The 20,224-nt window shown below is 39.0% G+C and overlaps 1 protein-coding gene across 11 annotated transcripts in view; it reads left to right on the top strand.

Annotated features, from left to right (window-relative positions):
• TRPM3 (transient receptor potential cation channel subfamily M member 3) overlaps nucleotides 1-20,224 on the top strand; it is a 599,217-nt gene that overhangs the window by 327,067 nt on the left and 251,926 nt on the right. For all 11 annotated transcript variants that reach the window (XM_042243350.1, XM_042243355.1, XM_042243351.1 and 8 more), the window contains exon 6: nucleotides 9,251-9,422. In XM_042243350.1, coding sequence (XP_042099284.1) covers nucleotides 9,251-9,422 — 172 coding nt within the window. The remainder of the gene's footprint in view (nucleotides 1-9,250; nucleotides 9,423-20,224) is intronic.

The raw sequence follows: 20,224 nt of genomic DNA on the forward strand, positions 1-20,224 counted from the left end.
CTTTTTTTCTTTAATATCATTCTCTCAGTCCCCTTGTTTCTTTATCTCAGACACAGAGGCCGTTTCCCACTGCTCTGCGGTATGCTCTTTTCTCTCCCAGAAATGCATGCCTGATCCTATGAGAACCCTGCCACTCCTTTTGTTTCTCTCTCTCCAAAGCACAAACCCCATTTTGCTGCTGCTGCCTTTCCTGACCTCTGTCTACTATCTAGTTCTAGAGGCCTCATCTGGAAATAATAGGATCAGCTGTCAGAAGGATTTTAATGCCTGGCTGAGTCACTGACAAAAATGTCCAACAGCAAAACCAACCATAGTATCGTTTAGAAATTTAAAATCAGGCTGGGTCCTCTGTCTTTCCTCTAAATGTCTCCTGTCCTGTCAAGGAAATTAAGGTCTACATGTGATTTAGAGGGAACAGTGTGCTTAGCGGGGCAGATTTGGCCAAGACACTCCACATCTCTGAGGTGCTATAGTTTTGTCTTTAGAATAAGCGTGAAATGGATTAATCCACTTAAAAGTGTCTATCACAGTGCCTGGCATGCAATAAGCAATAAAAAGAATGCTAATTTTCTTCCTGTAAAAATTATAATCATGGTGCTATTAGGAGGGAAAGAGTGATTCAGTGGGCTATACTTCCCCTACCCTGTTATTGCCTGGGCAGGTTGATACACACCTCACCGGGTAATAAGGTCTGGGATTGCAGAAGGCTTGTGATTGATGACTCAAAAACCTGATTTAGCTCAATTCAGTTCTATTCAGGAAAGAAGTCACAGATACCTAAACGACTCTTGCATTGTGGAAAGCACCACAAGATGGAAGAGATCCCCAAGATTTGAGCAAACTACTTTTTTTATAGCCAAAACACAATGCAAGGCATTGTTCAGTACTAACTTGGGAAAGGCAAGTGGATTTTTTAATACAGACTGTTCAGATTCAACTTTAGAGATAGAAAGCCTTTAGAATTTATAGTCAAGTCCTCTTCCTTACAGGTGAGAAACTGCCATCCAAAAAGTTTATCTTGATAAATATATTTTGAACATTTATTTCAGATATTACTTAGATACAAGATTATGTCTCTTTAAGCCAGTCCAGTACTTACCACATACATTTCCTAGAGAAATTCTGAGTGTGTGAATGAATGAATGAATATGTTAGGTAGTTAGAATAGGAAAAAAGGAGTCTAAAATGCCGGTGGATAAAAGACAAAGGAGGGAGAAGCATGAAAATGGAACCAAGGAAGGTCCGAGGACGGGAGTGAGAACCTCAGGTGAAACAAACAGCCCTCCTGGCTAGCCTAATTTAATAGGGCAGGCTTAGGGGGATGAGAAAAAAAACATAAAAAGAGGAGCCAAAATTGAGCCCCTCTATTTTTTTGGTTGACCCGCCCTCACGCCTCAAGGATGTATTTTCCTTTGCCTGCCAAATAAAACTGAGCAGCAACCAAACTGTAACACTGCTCCACCATTTCAAATTTTTGCTGCAGTGAGACAGAACTGAGGAAATTACACACTCCCCCTGACAAATAAACTGAAAGGCTTGCCCAGGGTAACAAATTAGTAATTGGAGGAACTACAACTTAAAGTTCCATCTCCTGACTTCCTACTAGGCACTCCCAGGTAAGACCAGAACGTGGGTAAAAATAGCTAGGAAAATTCCAGCCAGTGCCCTATATCAACTCCCACATGATTGATTTAAACCTATCCAAGTAGAACAGATGCTCCTGAACGATGTTCAATTCTTCCACAGTGTCTCTAGATCAGTTCTCTCCTGCCAATGATAATGGCCCTACAAATGTCCTGTATAAAGACCCTCCACCTCGTTAACTCCTTGAGCAATTTATGTTACATTCCCTCTTTGTTGAAAAGTCAAGGTACACAGAAGCCTTGGAACCAGACATTACCAAGCAGCCAATACAAAGTGGTGTACAATAGATTAATGAATGATATACTAAGTATCAAAAATCCATTTCTGTGCAGATTTCCCTTCTATGTATAGATACCAATGTCATTACCAGTCATGAAGATCACTTGATATGTAGACCTTTCAGACACCTTCACCCTTCTAGACACAGATTCCTCATTTGAAATGCAAAACACAGAATATTATTTGAGTGATTCTCTCCTCAGTTCTCTCAAGGGTGGTATATAACGTGTACCATCCTGTATTCTAAGGAGAGAATATGATCTGTTATGCACAATCAATACTGCAGAACATTAGAGTTTGATTCTCCCAGGAAACACTGGCTGAGAAATGTGCTGGAGCAATCTGTACACCTACAGGTCACAGTTGTTCTGCCATACACACATGCACATGCCCATACACACGTTTCCAAAAACATCCTCTTTTTATGAACTCTTAACAATACAAATGATGCATTACCTCCAGAATTTTGTCAGAGGGAAAATTCATTTGTATTCATGTGCTACAAAGACATTATTTTTTTCTACTTGAAAAACATAACAGGAAGATCAGCATATCTTTTGTAGATATGCAAATTGTAAGTTGAACAAAAATAGACTGCTGGTATGTTTGTTATGAGGAATATTAAGTAGATTTTGTAGAAAAGTTGGACCCAAGTGCATTCCTCTGAAGTATTTAGGAAGTTATTTCCAACTCTGCATTTAATCAGCAAACATTTCCAGAATATCACCATCTTAAATGACCTGCTGCTAGGTCACTTCAGTCGTGTCCGACTCTGTGCGACCCCAGAGATGGCAGCTCACCAGGCTCTTCTGTCCTTGGGATTCTCCAGGCAAGAACACTGGAGTGGGTTGCCATTTCCTTCTCCAATGCATGAGAGTGAAAAGTGAAAGTGAAGTCGCTCAGTCGTGTCTGACTCTTTGCAACCCGGTAGACTACAGCCCACCAGGCTCCTCCGTCCATGGGATTTTCCAAGCAAGAGCGCTGGAGTGGGGTGCCATTGCCTTCTCTGCTTAAATGACCTACGAGGACATAAAAAGAAAAAAACACTTGCATATTTTAAGCAACTGATTACTAATTTGTTTTCTTTGCTTATATTGATTAGCTTAAATACCTGTGTTAAAGAGAAATCAATGATTTGTCTCCCATCATTTCATTTTGGTCACTAGTTTGCAACTGGAAAATCAGTTTATAGTTGGTAAAATAAAGCCCAACTTGACAGGGAATTCACATTTGTAGATTGCCTAAAAATCTACCAGGCATAGTGCCAGTTACTTACAGTAACTGTACTTGCCAGTTACACTATAATCTTATCTAATCCCCATGAGGTAAGCAGTTTTATCATTTCCCTTTTACAGATTAAAAATGTGAGATTCATATTCACACACTGTTGACAGAACTGGGATTCAAATAAATTTCCATGCTCTAAATGTTCATGATTGTTCTAGGAGTCAACATACCTTCCTCCAGTGATGACTAGAAAATAATTTAGGACATTTAACTTACTTTTTTGATTTATACCCTCTATTATTCAGCAGAAAGAAATCTTTGCCAAAATATAACCACCTTTAAGTTATCTTAACATAAGATTCAAAGAAACAGGAGCAGTAAAATGAAGAAATTAAAATTCATGAGTGACACTGTAAACTTGACCCTCCTATCATAACTAATTTAGATGTTTAATATTTCTAAACAGCTGATGCACCATGTTTCACAAGCAAAGAAAGTAAAAACTCTGAAGACTGAAGTACCAGTGTCCTTGGAATATTGTGGTAGGGGAAACAGATATGTAGAATATCAGAGTGAAGCTGCTCAGTCATGTCTGACTTTTTGCGACCCCATGGACTGTAGCCTGCAAGGCTCCTCTGTCCATGGGATTTTCCAGGCAAGAATACCGGAGTGGACTGCCATTTCCTTCTCCAGGGGATCTTCCCAACCCAGGAATCGAACCTGGGTCTTCCGCATTGTAGGCAGACGCTTTTACTGTCTGAGCCACCAGGGAAGTATATAGAACATAGTCAGATGATTTAATTATGTTCTTTTAATCTCAGATCATGGTAATAATGTCAAGTTGGCCCAGAAGCATTTTCACTCCTTTATTCATTTGAACCATTCAACTTCAGCTTCTTCAGCAGTACTGGTTGGGGCATAGACTTGGATTACGGTGATATTGAATGGTTTGCCTTGGAAACAAACGGAGATCATTCTGTCATTTTTGAGATTGCATCCAAGTACTGCATTTCAGACTCTTTTGCTGACCATGATGGCTACTCCATTTCTTCTGAGGGATTCCTGCCCACAGTAGTAGATATAATGGTCACCTGAGTTAAATTCACCCATTCCAGTCCATTTTAGTTTGCTGATTCCTAGAATGTCGACGTTCACTCTTGTCATCTCTTGTTTGACCACTTCCAATTTGCCTTGATTCATGGACCTGACATTCCAGGTTCCTATGCAATATTGCTCTTTACAGCATCAGACTTTGTTTCTATCACCAGTCACATCCACAGCTGGGTACTGTTTTTGCTTTGGCTTCATCCCTTCTTTCTTTCTGGAGTTATTTCTCCACTGATCTCCAGTAGCATATTGGACACCTACTGACCTGGAGAGTTCCTCATTCAGTATCCTATTATTTTGCCTTTTCATACTGTTCATGGTGTTCTCAAGGCAAGAATACTGAAGTGGTTTGCCATTCCCTTCTCCAGTGGACCACATTCTGAAGCTGAATGGTTCTATGAAGACCTACAAGACCTTGTAGAACTAACACCCAAAAAAGATGTCCTTTTGATTATAGGGGACTGGAATACAAAAGTAGGAAGTCAAGAAACACCTGGGGTAACAGGCAAATTTGGCCTTGGAATACGGAATGAAGCAGGGCAAAGACTAATAGAGTTTTGCCAAGAAAATGCACTGGTCATAGCAAACACCCTCTTCCAACAACACAAGAGAAGACGCTACACATGGACATCACCAGATGGTCAACACTGAAATCAGATTGATTATATTCTTTGCAGCCAAAGATGGAGAAGCTCTATACAGTTAGCAAAAATAAGACCGGGAGCTGACTGTGACTCAGATCATGAAGTCCTTATTGCCAAATTCAGACTTAAATTGAAGAAAGTCGGGAAAACTGCTAGACCATTCAGGTATGACCTAAATCAAATCCCTTATGATTATACAGTGGAAGTGAGAAATAGATTTAAGGGTCTAGATCTGATGGATAGAGTGCCTGATGAACTATGGATGGAGGTTCGTGACATTGTACAGGAGACAGGGATCAAGACCATCCCCATGGAAAAGAAATACAAAAAAGCAAAATGGTTGTCTGGGGAGGTCTTACAAATAGCTGTGAAAAGAAGAGAAGTGAAAAGCAAAGGAGAAAAGGAAAGATATAAGCATCTGAATGCACAGTTCCAAAGAATAGCAAGGAGAGATAAGAAAGCCTTCTTCAGTGATCAATGCAAAGAAATAGAGGAAAACAACAGAATGGGAAAGACTAGAGATCTCTTCAAGAAAATTAGAGATACCAAGGGAACATTTCATGCAAAGATGGACTGGATAAAGGACAGAAATGGTATGGACCTAACGGAAGCAGAAGATATTAAGAAGAGGTGGCAAGAATACACAGAACAACTGTACAAAAAAGACCTTCACGACTCAGATAATCATGATGGTGTGATCACTCATCTAGAGCCAGACATCCTGGAATGTGAAGTCAAGTGGGCCTTAGAAAGCATCACTACAAACAAAGCTAGTGAAGGTGATGGAATTCCAATGGAGCTATTTCAAATCCTGAAAGATGATGCTGTGAAAGTGCTGCACTCAATATGCCAGCAAATTTGAGAAACTCAGCAGTGGCCACAGGACTGGAAAAGGTCAGTTTTCATTCCAATCCCAAAGAAAAGCAATGCCAAAGAATGCTCAAAATACTGCACAGTTGTACTCATCTCACATGCTAGTAAAGTAATGCTCAAAATTCTCCAAGCCAGGCTTCAACAAGATGTGAACCGTGAACTTCCAGATGTTCAAGCTGGTTTTAGAAAAGGCAGAGGAACCAGAGATCAAATTGCCAACATCCGCTGGATCATGGCAAAAGCAAGAGAGTTCCAGAAAAACATCTATTTCTGCTTTATTGACTATGCCAAAGCCTTTGACTGTGTGGATCACAATAAACTGTGGAAAATTCTGAAAGACATGGGAATAGCAGAGCACTTGACCTGCCTCTTGAGAAATCTGTATGCAGGTCAGGAAGCAACAGTTAGAACTGGACATGGAACAACAGACTGGTTCCAAATAGGAAAAGGAGTACGTCAAGGCTGTATATTGTCACCCTGCTTATTTAACTTATATGCAGAGTACATCATGAGAAACGCTGGACTGGAAGAAACACCAGCTGGAATCAAGACTGCTGGGAGAAATATCAATAACCTCAGATATGCAGATGACACCACCCTTATGGCAGAAAGTGAAGAGGAACTAAAAAGCCTCTTGATGAAAGTGAAAGAGGAGACTGAAAAAGTGGGCTTAAAGCTCAACATTCAGAAAACGAAGATCATGGCATCCGGTCCCATCACTTCATGGGAAATAGATGGGAAACAGTGGAAACAGTGTCAGACTTTATTTTGGGGGCCTCCAAAATCACTGCAGATGGTGACTGCAGCCATGAAATTAAAAGACGCTTACTCCTTGGAAGAAAAGTTATGACCAACCTAGATAGCATATTCAAAAGCAGAGACATTACTTTGCCGACCAAGGTCCGTCTAGTCAAGGCTATGGTTTTTCCTGTGGTCATGTATGGATGTGAGAGTTGGACTGTGAAGAAAGCTGAGTGCCGAAGAATTGATGCTTTTGAACTGTGGTGTTGGAGAAGACTCTTGAGAGTCCCTTGGACTGCAAGGAGATCCAACCAGTCCATTCTGAAGGAGATCAGCCCTGGGTGTTCTTTGGAAGGAATGATGCTAAAGCTGAAGCTCCAGTACTTTGGCCACCTCATGTGAAGAGTTGACTCATTGGAAAAGACTCTGATGCTGGGAGGGATTGGGGGTAGGAGGAAAAGGGGACAACAGAGGATGAGATGGCTGGATGGCATCACTGACTCACTGGACGTGAGTCTGAGTGAACTCCTGGAGTTGGTGATGGACAGGGAGGCCTGGCATGCTGCAGTTCATGGGGTTGCAAAGAGTCAGACATGACTGAGCGACTGAACTGAACTGATTCATTTGAAAATGTCAGTTTCACTTATGATCTTTAATTAGGTTCCCAAGAATTAGAAAACATGCCCTGTATCTCCACTAGAACGTGTCTAGGGTTCACCATCATTAACCTCTAGAAAATCTACATGCCCCTCACAGAACTGCTTTGGGGTTCCCTCCTTTTTGGCATGGAGCCTTGGGGAACTGCTGTTAGGAAAGAGACAACAGTAACCTCAAGTGTTTTCTTTTGTCCAAAAGTACGATGCATAGGCACTTTAAGAATAGGAGAAAGTCTTCTGCTAAGTCTTTTTCAACAAAGCATTAATATTTATTAACTTGCACTCTGCAGTAGAATGAATGTTTTATGATCAAAAACAAGTAACAACAAAATGGAAATTTTAATCACAAGTGACCTACTCTTTCAGTGATAAAGAACTCAGGATGGGGTTAGCCAGCCACTCTCTCTGTAATTCAGGGGTGAGGGGACTCTCATTCACTCATCTAGACAAAAGAGTAATTGAATACTGCTCCATGCGATTACTAGAAACAATAATCACAAATTTATGGGCTTCCTTTATCAATGAGAGCCAACAAGAATGAAGCCATGAATTAATGTTAAATTATGCTATATTTACAAATAAAGACATATTTTAAAAGACTGAAGGGTATTTCAAAAGCTCAGAATTACCCATTTTAAATTTAGATTAGATCAATTCCCAAACAATTCAGATGAGAGAGTTTTTAATTTTCAACTGTCTCAAGTTTCATTTAAATTAATTCATTCACTATTCATTGAGTAGATTCCGTGTGCCAGGCACATAGAAATGTGGGGTTTTGAATCAGCATCAAGGTGTAAAATATGACTTTTATGAGATCTTTTCTACTAACGCTGTCTTTATTAAATCACTTTGTAATTCCTTTATCAAACTACTCAATCTTACTAGAGATTTTCCTGATGAGTTATTTCATACCAAAAATGAATAAGAGCATCTCAACTCTATAATTAATGTATATACTGCATAAAGGCACAGAAATAAAAGCCCCTTCGCATTTATTTCTGTCTTGTCAATTTCAGTGATTCAGTACAGAGATAACTGTACGGAGTTTGTATAACAATGAGTTTGTTGAATGTCCCTTTTCATAGTCTTGAGTGAAGTTTTTACCTAAATATTCTAATACATCATTTCGTTTCCATTGTGTCTAAACAGTTTGGGAAAGGGGAATGAATAACCATGGATTTTGGAATCAGGCAGACCTGGATGTGAATTCTGGTTCTGTGTGTAGCAAACTCTTGTAAAACCTATGTCATCTCCATCTCTGTTTCCTCATATACACAATAAACATGACAGCATCTACCTTGCATGATTGTTTCAAGGAGGATAGATAATGTATAAAGCAACTAGTTCACAATAGGTTTTGTTTTTCTTTTTAGATCAAAAGTCTAAAAGACCATACTAAGCATTGTTCTGTTTTAGGTAGTATAATTCACCATGAAATTAAGATAACAAAACCAAAAACTACAACAGAGATGAACATTTTAAACCTGATTTATATTCATCTCATGGGACAGTTATTCTTACATTCAGCATTTCCACTTAAGGTGTCTAATAAAAACAGTGTAGATTTTTAAATAATAGACCTTCAGATTGCTGAATGAGAGCAGTCACTCCTACTCAATTCCCTACTCGCCATCCCTAACCCTCCACTATACTCCTGAATCATGGCTGCTCTTCTGTGCCTGTTAGAGTGTGGACACGATAGAGAGAAGAAACATAGAAACAAAATAAACCTAAAAATTATTTTTGGTTCATCAGCATGTATAAACAATCAACTTCAAAATGAAACAGACATTCACATGCCAGTTTTTGAGAACAATAAAATCACAAACTCTTTCTGTATAAATCCAAAAATTAAATAAATCCGTAATCCTTTAAGCATAATCATGCTTTGAATAGAACATTTACTATAAATCTTGCTTCTACCTGAAACAATATTAAAAAGAGGATATAGACTATTCTTTCACTGTCCCTAAGAATTTATCTCACTTCCCTCTCTCTCTTTCCTGTCTGTCTGATTCTCCTTTTCATATGTAGTACTCTTTTCTCTGACTTCTGCCCCTTCCTTTTGAAATTCTACAGGTGGTCCGGCCGTATCAGACCATGTCCAATCCCATGAGCAAGCTCACTGTTCTCAACAGTATGCATTCCCACTTCATTCTGGCCGACAATGGGACCACTGGAAAGTATGGAGCAGAGGTGAAGCTTAGGAGACAACTGGAAAAGCATATTTCACTCCAGAAGATAAACACAAGTAAGTCTACTGCTGTCTACTCATGCCTCATAGCAAATAAAAGTGAGGAAATTTCAAATGCAGACCATTATTTCTACGTGGCTAATGGTTAGAATTAGAGGAAGTCACCTAGAGGGGGATGACTGGAGGCTCAAGAAGTGATTACACAGTTAGTGGACTCAAGCTCACTCTTTACGTGTGAAATATCCAACCCCATCTGGAGTTTAAAAATGCAGATAAGCCTTTCTTTCCAAACTTTTTTCTATATCCTTTACACAATGCTCTAAGGAGAGAAAGCACCCTGGAGAAATTTTTTCCACTTATTAAGCTATTTTGGGTGGCTAAAAGAAAAGAAAACGGTTTTTGATCTTAGCATAGATCTGGCTGTGCAAAGGCATTTCAAGGGAACTGGCAGTCTCTAAACTAAAGCATAATGTCTAACCATCTTGATGAAACTTTAATTATGTCTCTTAATTTTATGTATGTATTTATTCACTGTCTCTAGATACCTACATATTTAGATATATGTGTGTATTTATAGGTACCATGTATACTTAGCCTATGGTTATACTAAAATTATCTAAGCACTTATGTGTTCTATGCAATATTTATTATGTACCCATATAACTATAGAAGGTAGCATTGTAAAAACAATGATGCTCCTGAAATCACTAAATGGCTTGCATTTAAATATAATAGAGATAAATAAACAATCTACTCTCCTTCCTCACAAAATACATTCATTTTGTGTTCACAAAGTAACACATAGCTTCATGGCAGATTCAGGTTTTATGGTAACTGTGTGTTCCATCAGGGAAACTTGGCTTTAATTGATTGAACTTTCAAAGCCTGCCATTCCAAATAATAAAAGATTTTCTTTGGCTCAGTAAGTTTTCAGAAGTTCAGTGTAACACAATTCAACAGATCCAAATGGCTTTTCTCATCTCTTGTCTTTTCTCTGCATCATCCAGAATGGATTGTGCTTGCTGTCACCACCTTCCTCCCCAGGACTGGGATGCCAGACCTGTCAGACCATAACTTGTCTTTCCTATAGTTTGTTTTCTGGTTCTACCTTTTACTACTTTACCATCTTTTACTACTGTTTTAACAGTCAAATTTCATACCTTCATCTTTTTCACAGAGAAGTCTGGAATAATAAATTGTGATGTAGGCCTGAAGTCAAAATTATATTAGAAAACTCTCTTCTATCTAAGAAACTTCAATAGTCTTTGGAAAGAGACAGCACAGGATTACCCAAAGATAACCATCTTTGGGGGGAAAAAAGAGTAGAAAAGACTAGAAAATCCATCCAGAAACCAGCAGAGATCAAAAGTAAAAAAGCACTATTGCCAATGGGTGGTTGTTATACTGAAATTGAATTTTATTATAATATTTGATAGAAAAGGAAATCTTATCTAATTAATGTTATCTATTTAGGTTTTCATAGGCTATAGGATTACTTTTTTTTTTACACCAGCAGGTTAAGAAGGAACCTAAATAGGAATAACCTGAAAGCTGAAGGAGATGGAAGGAGGATAGACAAAGAGCAAATGCAGGGTCAAGTTCAGTGCTTAGTAATGAGACCAAATTTGTCCAGACACACAAAGCATGCCATTGTGTCAGGTCCTGATGGCAGCTGGGCCAGATATATTCATTAGTGTTGTGAAGAGAGCTAGGCATGTAGTTGTGTAAATTGTATTCTTAACTATGGGAGGTGCCAGCAGGAGCTAAAACCTAGCCAGGGCTGTGTGTGCCAAACCCTGTACCGTATCAGCTGCCTGAGGAAAGATACTCTTTTCTACTTGGCCATTCCAGAGAAGGCACCCTTTTTTAATTTGGAGGTGCACCTTTCTCCAAAGCTCCCAGAGGTGCTATCTGCAGGGATGGCCCTGCAGAGGAGGTTTGTGGGCCGTGGCTGGGCCTCCATAAGGAGCAGAGCCCAGCAGAGAGTTGGAGAGCAGGCCAAGACTTGTGGCGTCAGGGGTTCTGGAGAAGCCAGGACACCAGGTGCACGCCTCATGCCATTCATGTGACACTAGACCCTTGCAAGCATATCGAGGCAGGTAGTGACATGCACACATGTTGACAAGTGGAGTCCCCGTCAGGGGTCTAGGCCACAAAGGAGGGAATAAGCACAGATCCAGCTTCCAAGCTGAAAGACAGGTCAGAGAAGCTGGCTTGAGACTCCTGAAAGGCTTCAAGTCCACAAATAAGACTAGACCTCAGATCTGGGGTAGAGGCCAAGCCCCTTGGTTAGGCTAAATGATAGTCGCTGGAACAGAATGGGGGTAGGGAGAGGCAAGTAGTCATTTCATTCATCATAATTTATAAACATAATTTTCCTCCTTGTTTTGGGGACTGTATTTGAGGCTTTAAGAAATCCATAGGCTTCCATTCAATGCAAATAGTTCAATGAGAAAAAGAGGGTTAAAGATGCCCAGAGGAGATCCCTAAAGTCACAAGAAGTTAAAAGGCTCAGGACCAAGAATGTGCCACAAGTTGTAGTGAATGATGCTATGAGTTAGCTCTTCTACCAGTTCTATCCCTGAACTTGATAGTGGGAGGATGGCCAACTTATTCAGTTTTCCAGGGACTTTCTTAGATTTATCGTTGAAAGTTCCATGTCCCGGGGCCCGCTCTGTCTCAGACAAACACAGATTGTACATCACCCTCCATATCAGACTCATGAGTCATTAGCTCTACTTCCCTTTTCACTGCATTTACCCCACAAAACAAGGAAGGAACAACAAGGACCTCAGAGCTTAAGGAGTAAGACTTCTGGAAGTAAAGAAAGACCTTGAGCTGTCCATTCAGTTAGCAGCAAAGCAAAGTGCCCACTAAGAACCCGGAAGTCTCCAGAAGAGGACTGACTGAGAAATAAGGGGGAAAAGTTGACCTATTTAAAATAGGAAACAGCAGAAGTAAGAATATAAACTGTTAATGCAATTCTGCTCTCTAATCTGAACACTCTTTTTTCTTTATAATTAACAATAGTTTGCTTCTTATTAAAAATAAATTTGTATTATATAACTATTCTAAGAATTACATCTTAATTTCCTTCTTCGAAAGTTTAAGAAATCTTTAATACAACAGGAGAACTCAAATTTAGGAAGCCCTAATTTAGCCTCCTGAAGATGAGACCCTCCACCAAGATACCAGAGTAATACTATCACCACCTTTTATGCCTAGGATGACTCCAAGGATGTCTGAACACACTCAGCATTTTCCTGATTAAGGTATCATTCCTCCTCATCACTTAGGGATGACCTACATACCACAGGAATCTTTCCACGAGTCTATTTTCTCACATAAATGACAATCTTCTGCAGAATATTTTCCTTAACCATTAAGTAAATCTTTCTCAAGAGACTTTTAAGCCCTTTCTCATCAACATGACAACTATGAATGATGACACACTACAAGCACCAGCATCTGAGGCTTCTCTCCGCGCTCTGGCATTCATTATCTCAGCTCTCCCCTCCCCCACTCATTCCTGCTGTCAGCAGTACTTCCTGAAGTGTTGTCATTGGTTACTGAAGGACTTCTTTGTTTTGAAAGGAGAATCTTTCTGGATGTGAGTGGCTGAAGAGCACACTTTCATTTGCAGTTTTCTAAACTTCAGATTTAATGTGCAAAGCTTTCCCCATCATGCCTTTAGAAAACAAATATTTCTTGAACTCTTATTATGTACCAGGCATGATTAAGGTCCAGAAAAGCAGCAGTAGATAATTCATTGAGCCAAGTCAAGAGGGGCAAACAAATTAATAAATAAATAGGCAAATACATGTAGTAAGAAAGCCATTAAGAAAAATAAAACAGAGGAAGGTATATATGTGTTTCTCATGAGTACATGTTCCTGCATGCATGCGCATATGTGTGTCAGGAGGAAAGTTTAGATTAGGTGATCAGGAATGGCCTCTAAGATGGTGTAATGTGTAAGCAAAAAATTGAATGAAGTGAGGGAGCCAGCTCTGAGAAGAGCATTCTGGGAAGAGTGAAAGCAAGAACAAAGACCCAGATCTTTGATGACAAGCTCGATCTTAGAGTTGGAGTTTATTCTAATAGAGTTTTGATCTGGCAAGTTACAGCATCTCCCTAATGGTTTAAAACATCACTCTGCTGTTGTATGTAGAGATCTGACTGACATGGGGGCAAGATTAAAGGCAGGTAGATGTTTCAGTAGACTGTTACCATAATGCAGGTGAGAGATGACAGTATTTCAAATTAGGATGGTAGTAAAAAAAGTAGTAAAAAGCAGTAGATTCAAATATATGCATATGTGGTAAAATATACATAACATTTACTATTTTAATATTTTTAAGTATATAGTTCACTGTGTGAAACACATTTACATTGTTGTATAATCATCACCACCATCTATCCTCAGAACTTTTCATCATTCTAAACTGAAGCTCTATATGCATTAAACACTGACTCCTCTTTATTCTCTCTCTTCAGTCCCTGCTAACCATGATTCAACTTTATATCTTTATGAATTTGCCTGTTCTAGATACCACATACATGTAGAATCATACAATATTGGTCCTAAGATATATTTTGAAGGTAGAGCTCAAGAAGAGTTGCTATAAATTGAGTATTCAGGAGAAAGAATAGACACATCAAGGTTAATGCACAGTCATCCTTACAGACGCCAGTGTCTTCTTAAAGAACAGGGCTACTGGGAGCCCCTAATGAGTAAGTTTTTACAGAAAGAAAAGGGAGTTGAAAACCAGACTCAAGGGAGCTGAGACAAAGTCCTTGAGAAGGAGGGAGATGATGAGATTCAGTGCACAAATGAAAAATGTGGCCCTGGATAGGACAGGGGGGTTGCATCCTGGGTAGACAGAGTGAAGGCAGAGATTATGGGCATAGATGTGGATGGGATGGAATATTTTCTGCTGGGAAGATTGGTAGTTCTCTATATATGCCTTCTGTATCTAAAGAAAATAATTCAGGAGATCATTGGCTAAGAGTGTGAAAGGGCAAGGAGTACAGAAGATTATGGAGAAAAAAAGAGAAAATTGTAGAGGCCCAGAGAGTGAGCCAACTAGGGAAATGCAGAATTGCCCACTTGGTATTTGTAGTCATAGTTTTACAGAGGTATGGATCATCATTGTTGTATGTTTTTTTCCCAGGGATGTTCAGCTTGAGTAGGAAAGTAAGCATAGAGTTAGACTGAGAGCCTGTTGGGATTTTGCTAAGCAAGTAGAAAAGAGGAAAAGAGAATCAAGGGAGTGAGGCTGTATGGACTCTATATACCCATGCTGCTGCTGCTGCTGCTGCTAAGTCACTTCAGTCGTGTCCGACTCTGTGTGACCCCATAGACGGCAGCCAACCAGGCTCCCCCGTCCCTGGGATTCTCCAGGCAAGAACACTGGAGTGGGTTGCCATTTCCTTCTCCAATGCATGAAAATGAAAAGTCAAAGTGAAGCCACTCAGTCGTGTCCGACTCTTAACGACCCCATGGACTGCAGCCTACCAGGCTCCTCCATCCATGGAATTTTCCAGGCAAGAGTACTGGAGTGGGGTGCCATTGCCTTCTCCGCCGACTCTCTATAGCCCAGGAGTATTTTCAGTATCTGAATGAAAGCCGTACTTCCTCACCCATATCTTTGCCCATTCATGACATCAGAAAATCATTCATCTAAAAGATCAGAATACAGTGCAGAGAAGTGATTAAGAGAATTCTCAAAGATGACCCACATCTTCAGTTAGTATTCCCAAGCATTATGTTAATTTCAGACTTTTGAATAAAAAGCATTCATCATAAACAATCCCTCATATTTATTTTATTGTTGTTCACATATTCATTTAAGTTGAATCAAATTAGCACAATGCGGGGAATATAGTAGCTATTCAATAAACACATGTTAACTGAAAGACCGAATACCAAGGGACAGCTCCAGAAAGTAACATATAAGTAACCTGATGAGACTTTAAAATCCCAAGCATATTTTCTACATATATTTTTACTGTTAAAAATTCCCCCCCCAAAAAAGAGAGAGAATATTATAATAACCCCTCATAAACTATCATCCACATTCCACATTTATCAGCCCATAGCCTATCTTGTTTTCTTTATGTATATAACCACCTACCTCTTTCTCTGGATAAGTTTGAAAGAAATCCAAACAGTATATCATTTCATCCATAAATATTTCAGTACCAAAACATTTCTTTAACTTATGTTGGCCACATATAAGGTAGATTTTTTTTTTAACTATTTCCTTAACTCAGTAGCAATATAATGGAAAATATTGATCCAAGAATCCTTTAACAATTCTTTCAAAAAATAAAAATTAAGAACTATCAATACATTATCACGTGCTAAAATCCATCTAAAATTTTGATAGTCATTTTTTAGTCCCAAATTTGGGGACTAAATTTAAACAAGTATTACCTTGCAATTCTTAAAAAGAAAGATTAGAAAAGTCCCCAGCAGCTGTGGTTTTCTTTGAAGTGTTTGAAGGGAAGAATATAACTTTTGGAAATAAAGGAAGTCTTTATATTGCCAGTAGATAAGCTGAGAGTAGCAGGGAGACAAGGGGTTCAGATCTTCATGGCTCTGTGACCTTAGGCAAATTACTGTATTTCTCTCAGACTTTGTTTCTGTGTCTGTGAATCAGGGATAATAATTTTCCACAGTGTGGTGATTAAACGAGTCAACACGGGAAAGGAGTCTGGCATGTGGCAATTCAGAAACATTGATTACCTTCCTGCCATCTTGGTGACACGCACAGCAGCTCCCCGTGGGAAACCATGTTCTGTGTTGGTATATCCTGATGGGCTGCCATAGGGTCCAACCTGAGACCCAGATCTACCTTCAAAGCCCATCAGAGTCTAGAGTGTCTGGCAGAACATCTTTACCACAAATCAAACCTAGCTCTGCTCATTAGGGAGAAGCCATGTATCCCTGGAATTACATAAAGGGCCCAAAGAAAAAAATGAGGCTCAAAATTATATTCTGAAACGTATTAGCAAGACTCTAATAACTTCTTAAAGAATACATTTAAAGTCTTGTTTGTTGCAGCAATAAATAGAAGACTTTTTTTTTCAATATTGTTGAAAATATATTCTAAACTGTAGTTGTTCCTCTTTCCTGAATAAAGAATATAATGGAGAAAATTTAATGTTTCTTTAGAGAGTAAAGCTATTCTAGTGTCCTGGAGCAATCATTATGAATGTCAGTTAAGTTTGCTGAGAACTCTTATTTGGTGGAGGTGTTAGGATTTGGGCTAAATGTGACTTGATTCAGAATACATAAGTTTGGATTTGTATATAAAGTTTCGATTTGGACCAATATCAGATTTCCTGCTTATAATTTACCATTTGATTTTAAAAGATTGGAGGAAGAGGACAGAAATGTAGTTCTCTTTGTTCTCTGGTTGATAAAGTGTTACTACTTTTGTTTGAATTTTATTTTAGGTTCGGCTGAATGCACAGTTTCATTCAGATTATGTATCTAATTACACTGTGGACAATAAATTTGTAGGAGATTTCATTATGAGACTAGACTTTTCCCACTTTGTCCTCTTCATATGATAAAGTGAATCTACATCAGAGTAAGTGCAGTCTAAGGGGACGCTGTTCCCCTGGCAGGTGTTGTGCTATACCTGCTCTGCACCATTAATGAATGGGGTTGTCTGGGTAGGTTCAGATTTTTGTAACTGGTGTTTTTGCTACCGTCAGGGTTTTCTTGAAAGAGAATTTGATGTTCTGCATTTTCTTTGCCCCAGAGTAACAACTGACATTTGAGCATAGCCTCATCTAATGAAGCCACGAGGAATACTTTTGTCTAAAGCAGCAGATTAAAATGGGCTTGGCAGTTCTAAGTAAACAAGTAGCAGAAATGATCACAGAATTCATAAAGCACAATCAAATTTGGTATTTGAGGATTTTACTATTTAGAATTCTCTGGGAAAAAAAAAAAACCAGATGTTTTGTTATGCAGTCCCTTGGCTAATATACCTATTTATGTGTGATTCTGTCTTACACAAACTAACAAAAATAATGACAATAATAATGTCACCCAGTAGCACAGAATGTCATAGTTCTGCTTTATAATGGGAACAGATGTCTCGCTTTCCACTGAGTTGTTTGGTACAGGAGAACCATGAACAGGCTAATCACACAGTGATTCAACCAAGCTGGTAAAGTCCTACAGGTTCCAGGAGAGTTTATTTTAAAAAGGTCATCTCCATGATATGACACTCATCAATTTAAAGCATTTTATTTCTGTGAGATTTCCATAATCAGAAAAAGTACTCACAACTATATTCTTATTCCTTTACCAGCATTTCATGGTGATAATTCTTACACATGGCCATAGTAGTTTTCAACTAAGGTGACACTGCCTCCCAGAGGAGGTATTTTAAAATATCGGAGGGATGTGGTTGACAATTTCTGGCACTCCCAAAAGACACAAAGGAGGAGGCAGAAATGTTAATATTCTCCTACAGGACAATTTCACATGAAGAATTACCTGGACCAAATGCCAATCACATCTCTTAGAAAATACTACTCTTAGTATATTTCCTTGAGTTTCTTTTCTTTTTCAAAATCTCTCTAGTACCCAGCACCTAATTCAGCAGGGTCACAGACATCCAAAATACTCTGTCCTATTCTAAAGACTTGTAGAAGAAGCAGCAATAGGGAGCCAGTGGTGAGATTTAAAATATTTAACATTCTGTGAAGACTTTAGTATACTCTATCCACAGCAGAGGCTGGGTGCCAGCCCTGTCCTGTCCTTCAGATCCTAACATCCCTTGCTATTGGGAAGCTCTCACTTTTATTCAATTTCACCTGCTCTGAATCTATTCTTTTCTGGATGAAGACCAAAGTCATCATCTGTGTTAGAGCTCTCAGTGTATTTGAAAACTGTAAATGGACTTGAATTGACGTCTTTGCCATAATGGCTCTAAGGAAGCTGTTTTTCGTTTGAACAGACATACCAACCTGCTTACCAGCAGAACTGACTCACAAAGTGAATCAGAATTTCTAGTTCAGCAACACCCTCTCTTAGCACTACTGCTTTGTATGTTTCAGGCTCAGTGACTCCAGAAATGTGCTCGATGCTAGGGGCTGTCCTGTCAGAGTCCTTGGTGTTCAGAGAAATCCTAGAATCCACAGTTATTAGCTGACTTGGGGACAGAGACAGAGGCCCAGAAATGTGGTTGCTTTACTTGCAGGCCCTTGAATAGCCTACTCACTAGAATTCATTGCCAAGGGAATATTTTGATGCACCAAGGTCCTAAGAGAATAAAGAGTTTAAAACTGAATACAAAGAGACCTCTAAATTTAATCTATAAATTGCTGGGAATTATTTTGGAAATAAAGACACAGAGCAGTAATATAAGCCTTGAGTGAATGAATAAAATCATGACATAAAATGCTAAAAAGTAGTGCTTTTTATGTCTCTGATTTCCCTGGACTAAACTTATAAGTCCTTAAGTCATTTCTGACTGTTTGCGACCCCATTGCAACACGCCAGGCTTCCCTGTCCTTCACTATCTCGCTGAGTTTGCTCAAACTCATGTCCTTTGAGTCAGTGATGCCATCCAACCATCTCATCCTCTGTCACCCCCTTCTCCTCTTACCCTCAATACTTCCCAGCATCAGGGTCTTTTCCAGTGAGTTGGCTATAGATCTCTTATATGTATTAGTATTTTCATCTTGTTAAATTATGAAGATGACTTACCCTGGAAATTTGACATAGATCATCTAAAGAATATTATTGACATCCTTAATATTTACGAACCTCTCTGACGCCAGAACTGGCATGATATTATGCATAGTAAGAGCTCAGTAAAGAGTTGTTGATTTGGCATTAAATACATTTAAGTGATTTTGACTCATTCATATTTTATAAGAAATGTGCAAACTTACAATTTCCAAAAAACTCCAGAAATATTTTAGCAAAAGCAGCATTATTGAAATAAGCAGATAGTTTCCTGGGTAGCTATTTTAAAAGATTTTAGTCATTTATATATAAATAAATAATTTATATCATAAATACTACATATATTATTTATTCTTATTATGACTGTTAAGTGAGTCTCATTGTATTGATGCAACACAAAAGACCAGGCCTAAGTGTCAACAATAACAGAGACGGAGGCAGAAGGCAAAGGTGTGAATTACGTCAGAGTTTCCTTGGACGGTTTTCCATTGTGTAGTAGGTTGGATAGAAATACAGTAAGAAGTTGGAATTAGCATGGAACCATCATGTCCCTCACCCATGATTGACACTGCAAACCTAATGAGACATTTTTCCCACTGAGCCTTGATACAGCTAGGACCATTTCACATTCATGAAGACATAGGTTCTGCTGCTGTAACAGTGACTCAAAACAATGGATGCCTCAATAAGACAGAAGTTTGTTCCTTATACATGTGTTATTCTGAACGTGAGTCCAGTCTGATGTAGTACCCTCACAGTGCTGAGTACTCAGATATCTTCTCTTTTTGTTCGCTCCATACATCCCTATTTTCATGGTTTGTGGGAACACACTACCGCATCTAGATTCTGGTCAGGAGGAATCAGGAAAAAGTCGTAACCCTTCCCCTTAAAGGCACAATGAGGAGGTCATATACAGGATTTTGGCTTACATTCTATGTTCACATCTGGCAAAAAGTGGATTCAAAACTGTATCTTAGGCAAACAGCTAAAATTCTATCACTATGAAGGAAGAGAATAGATATCAGAGTACAGTCAGTAGTTTTTGCCACACCTTTCCAGCATAGCATTTCATATCATTATTAAGAATCGACTGGAGTTGGCACGAGGTAAAGCTTACCTGCCATTCATAAGTAAGATACACCTA

The sequence above is a fragment of the Ovis aries genome, chromosome 2 (assembly GCF_016772045.2).
Source record: "Ovis aries strain OAR_USU_Benz2616 breed Rambouillet chromosome 2, ARS-UI_Ramb_v3.0, whole genome shotgun sequence".
Taxonomy (NCBI): Eukaryota; Metazoa; Chordata; class Mammalia; order Artiodactyla; family Bovidae; genus Ovis; species Ovis aries.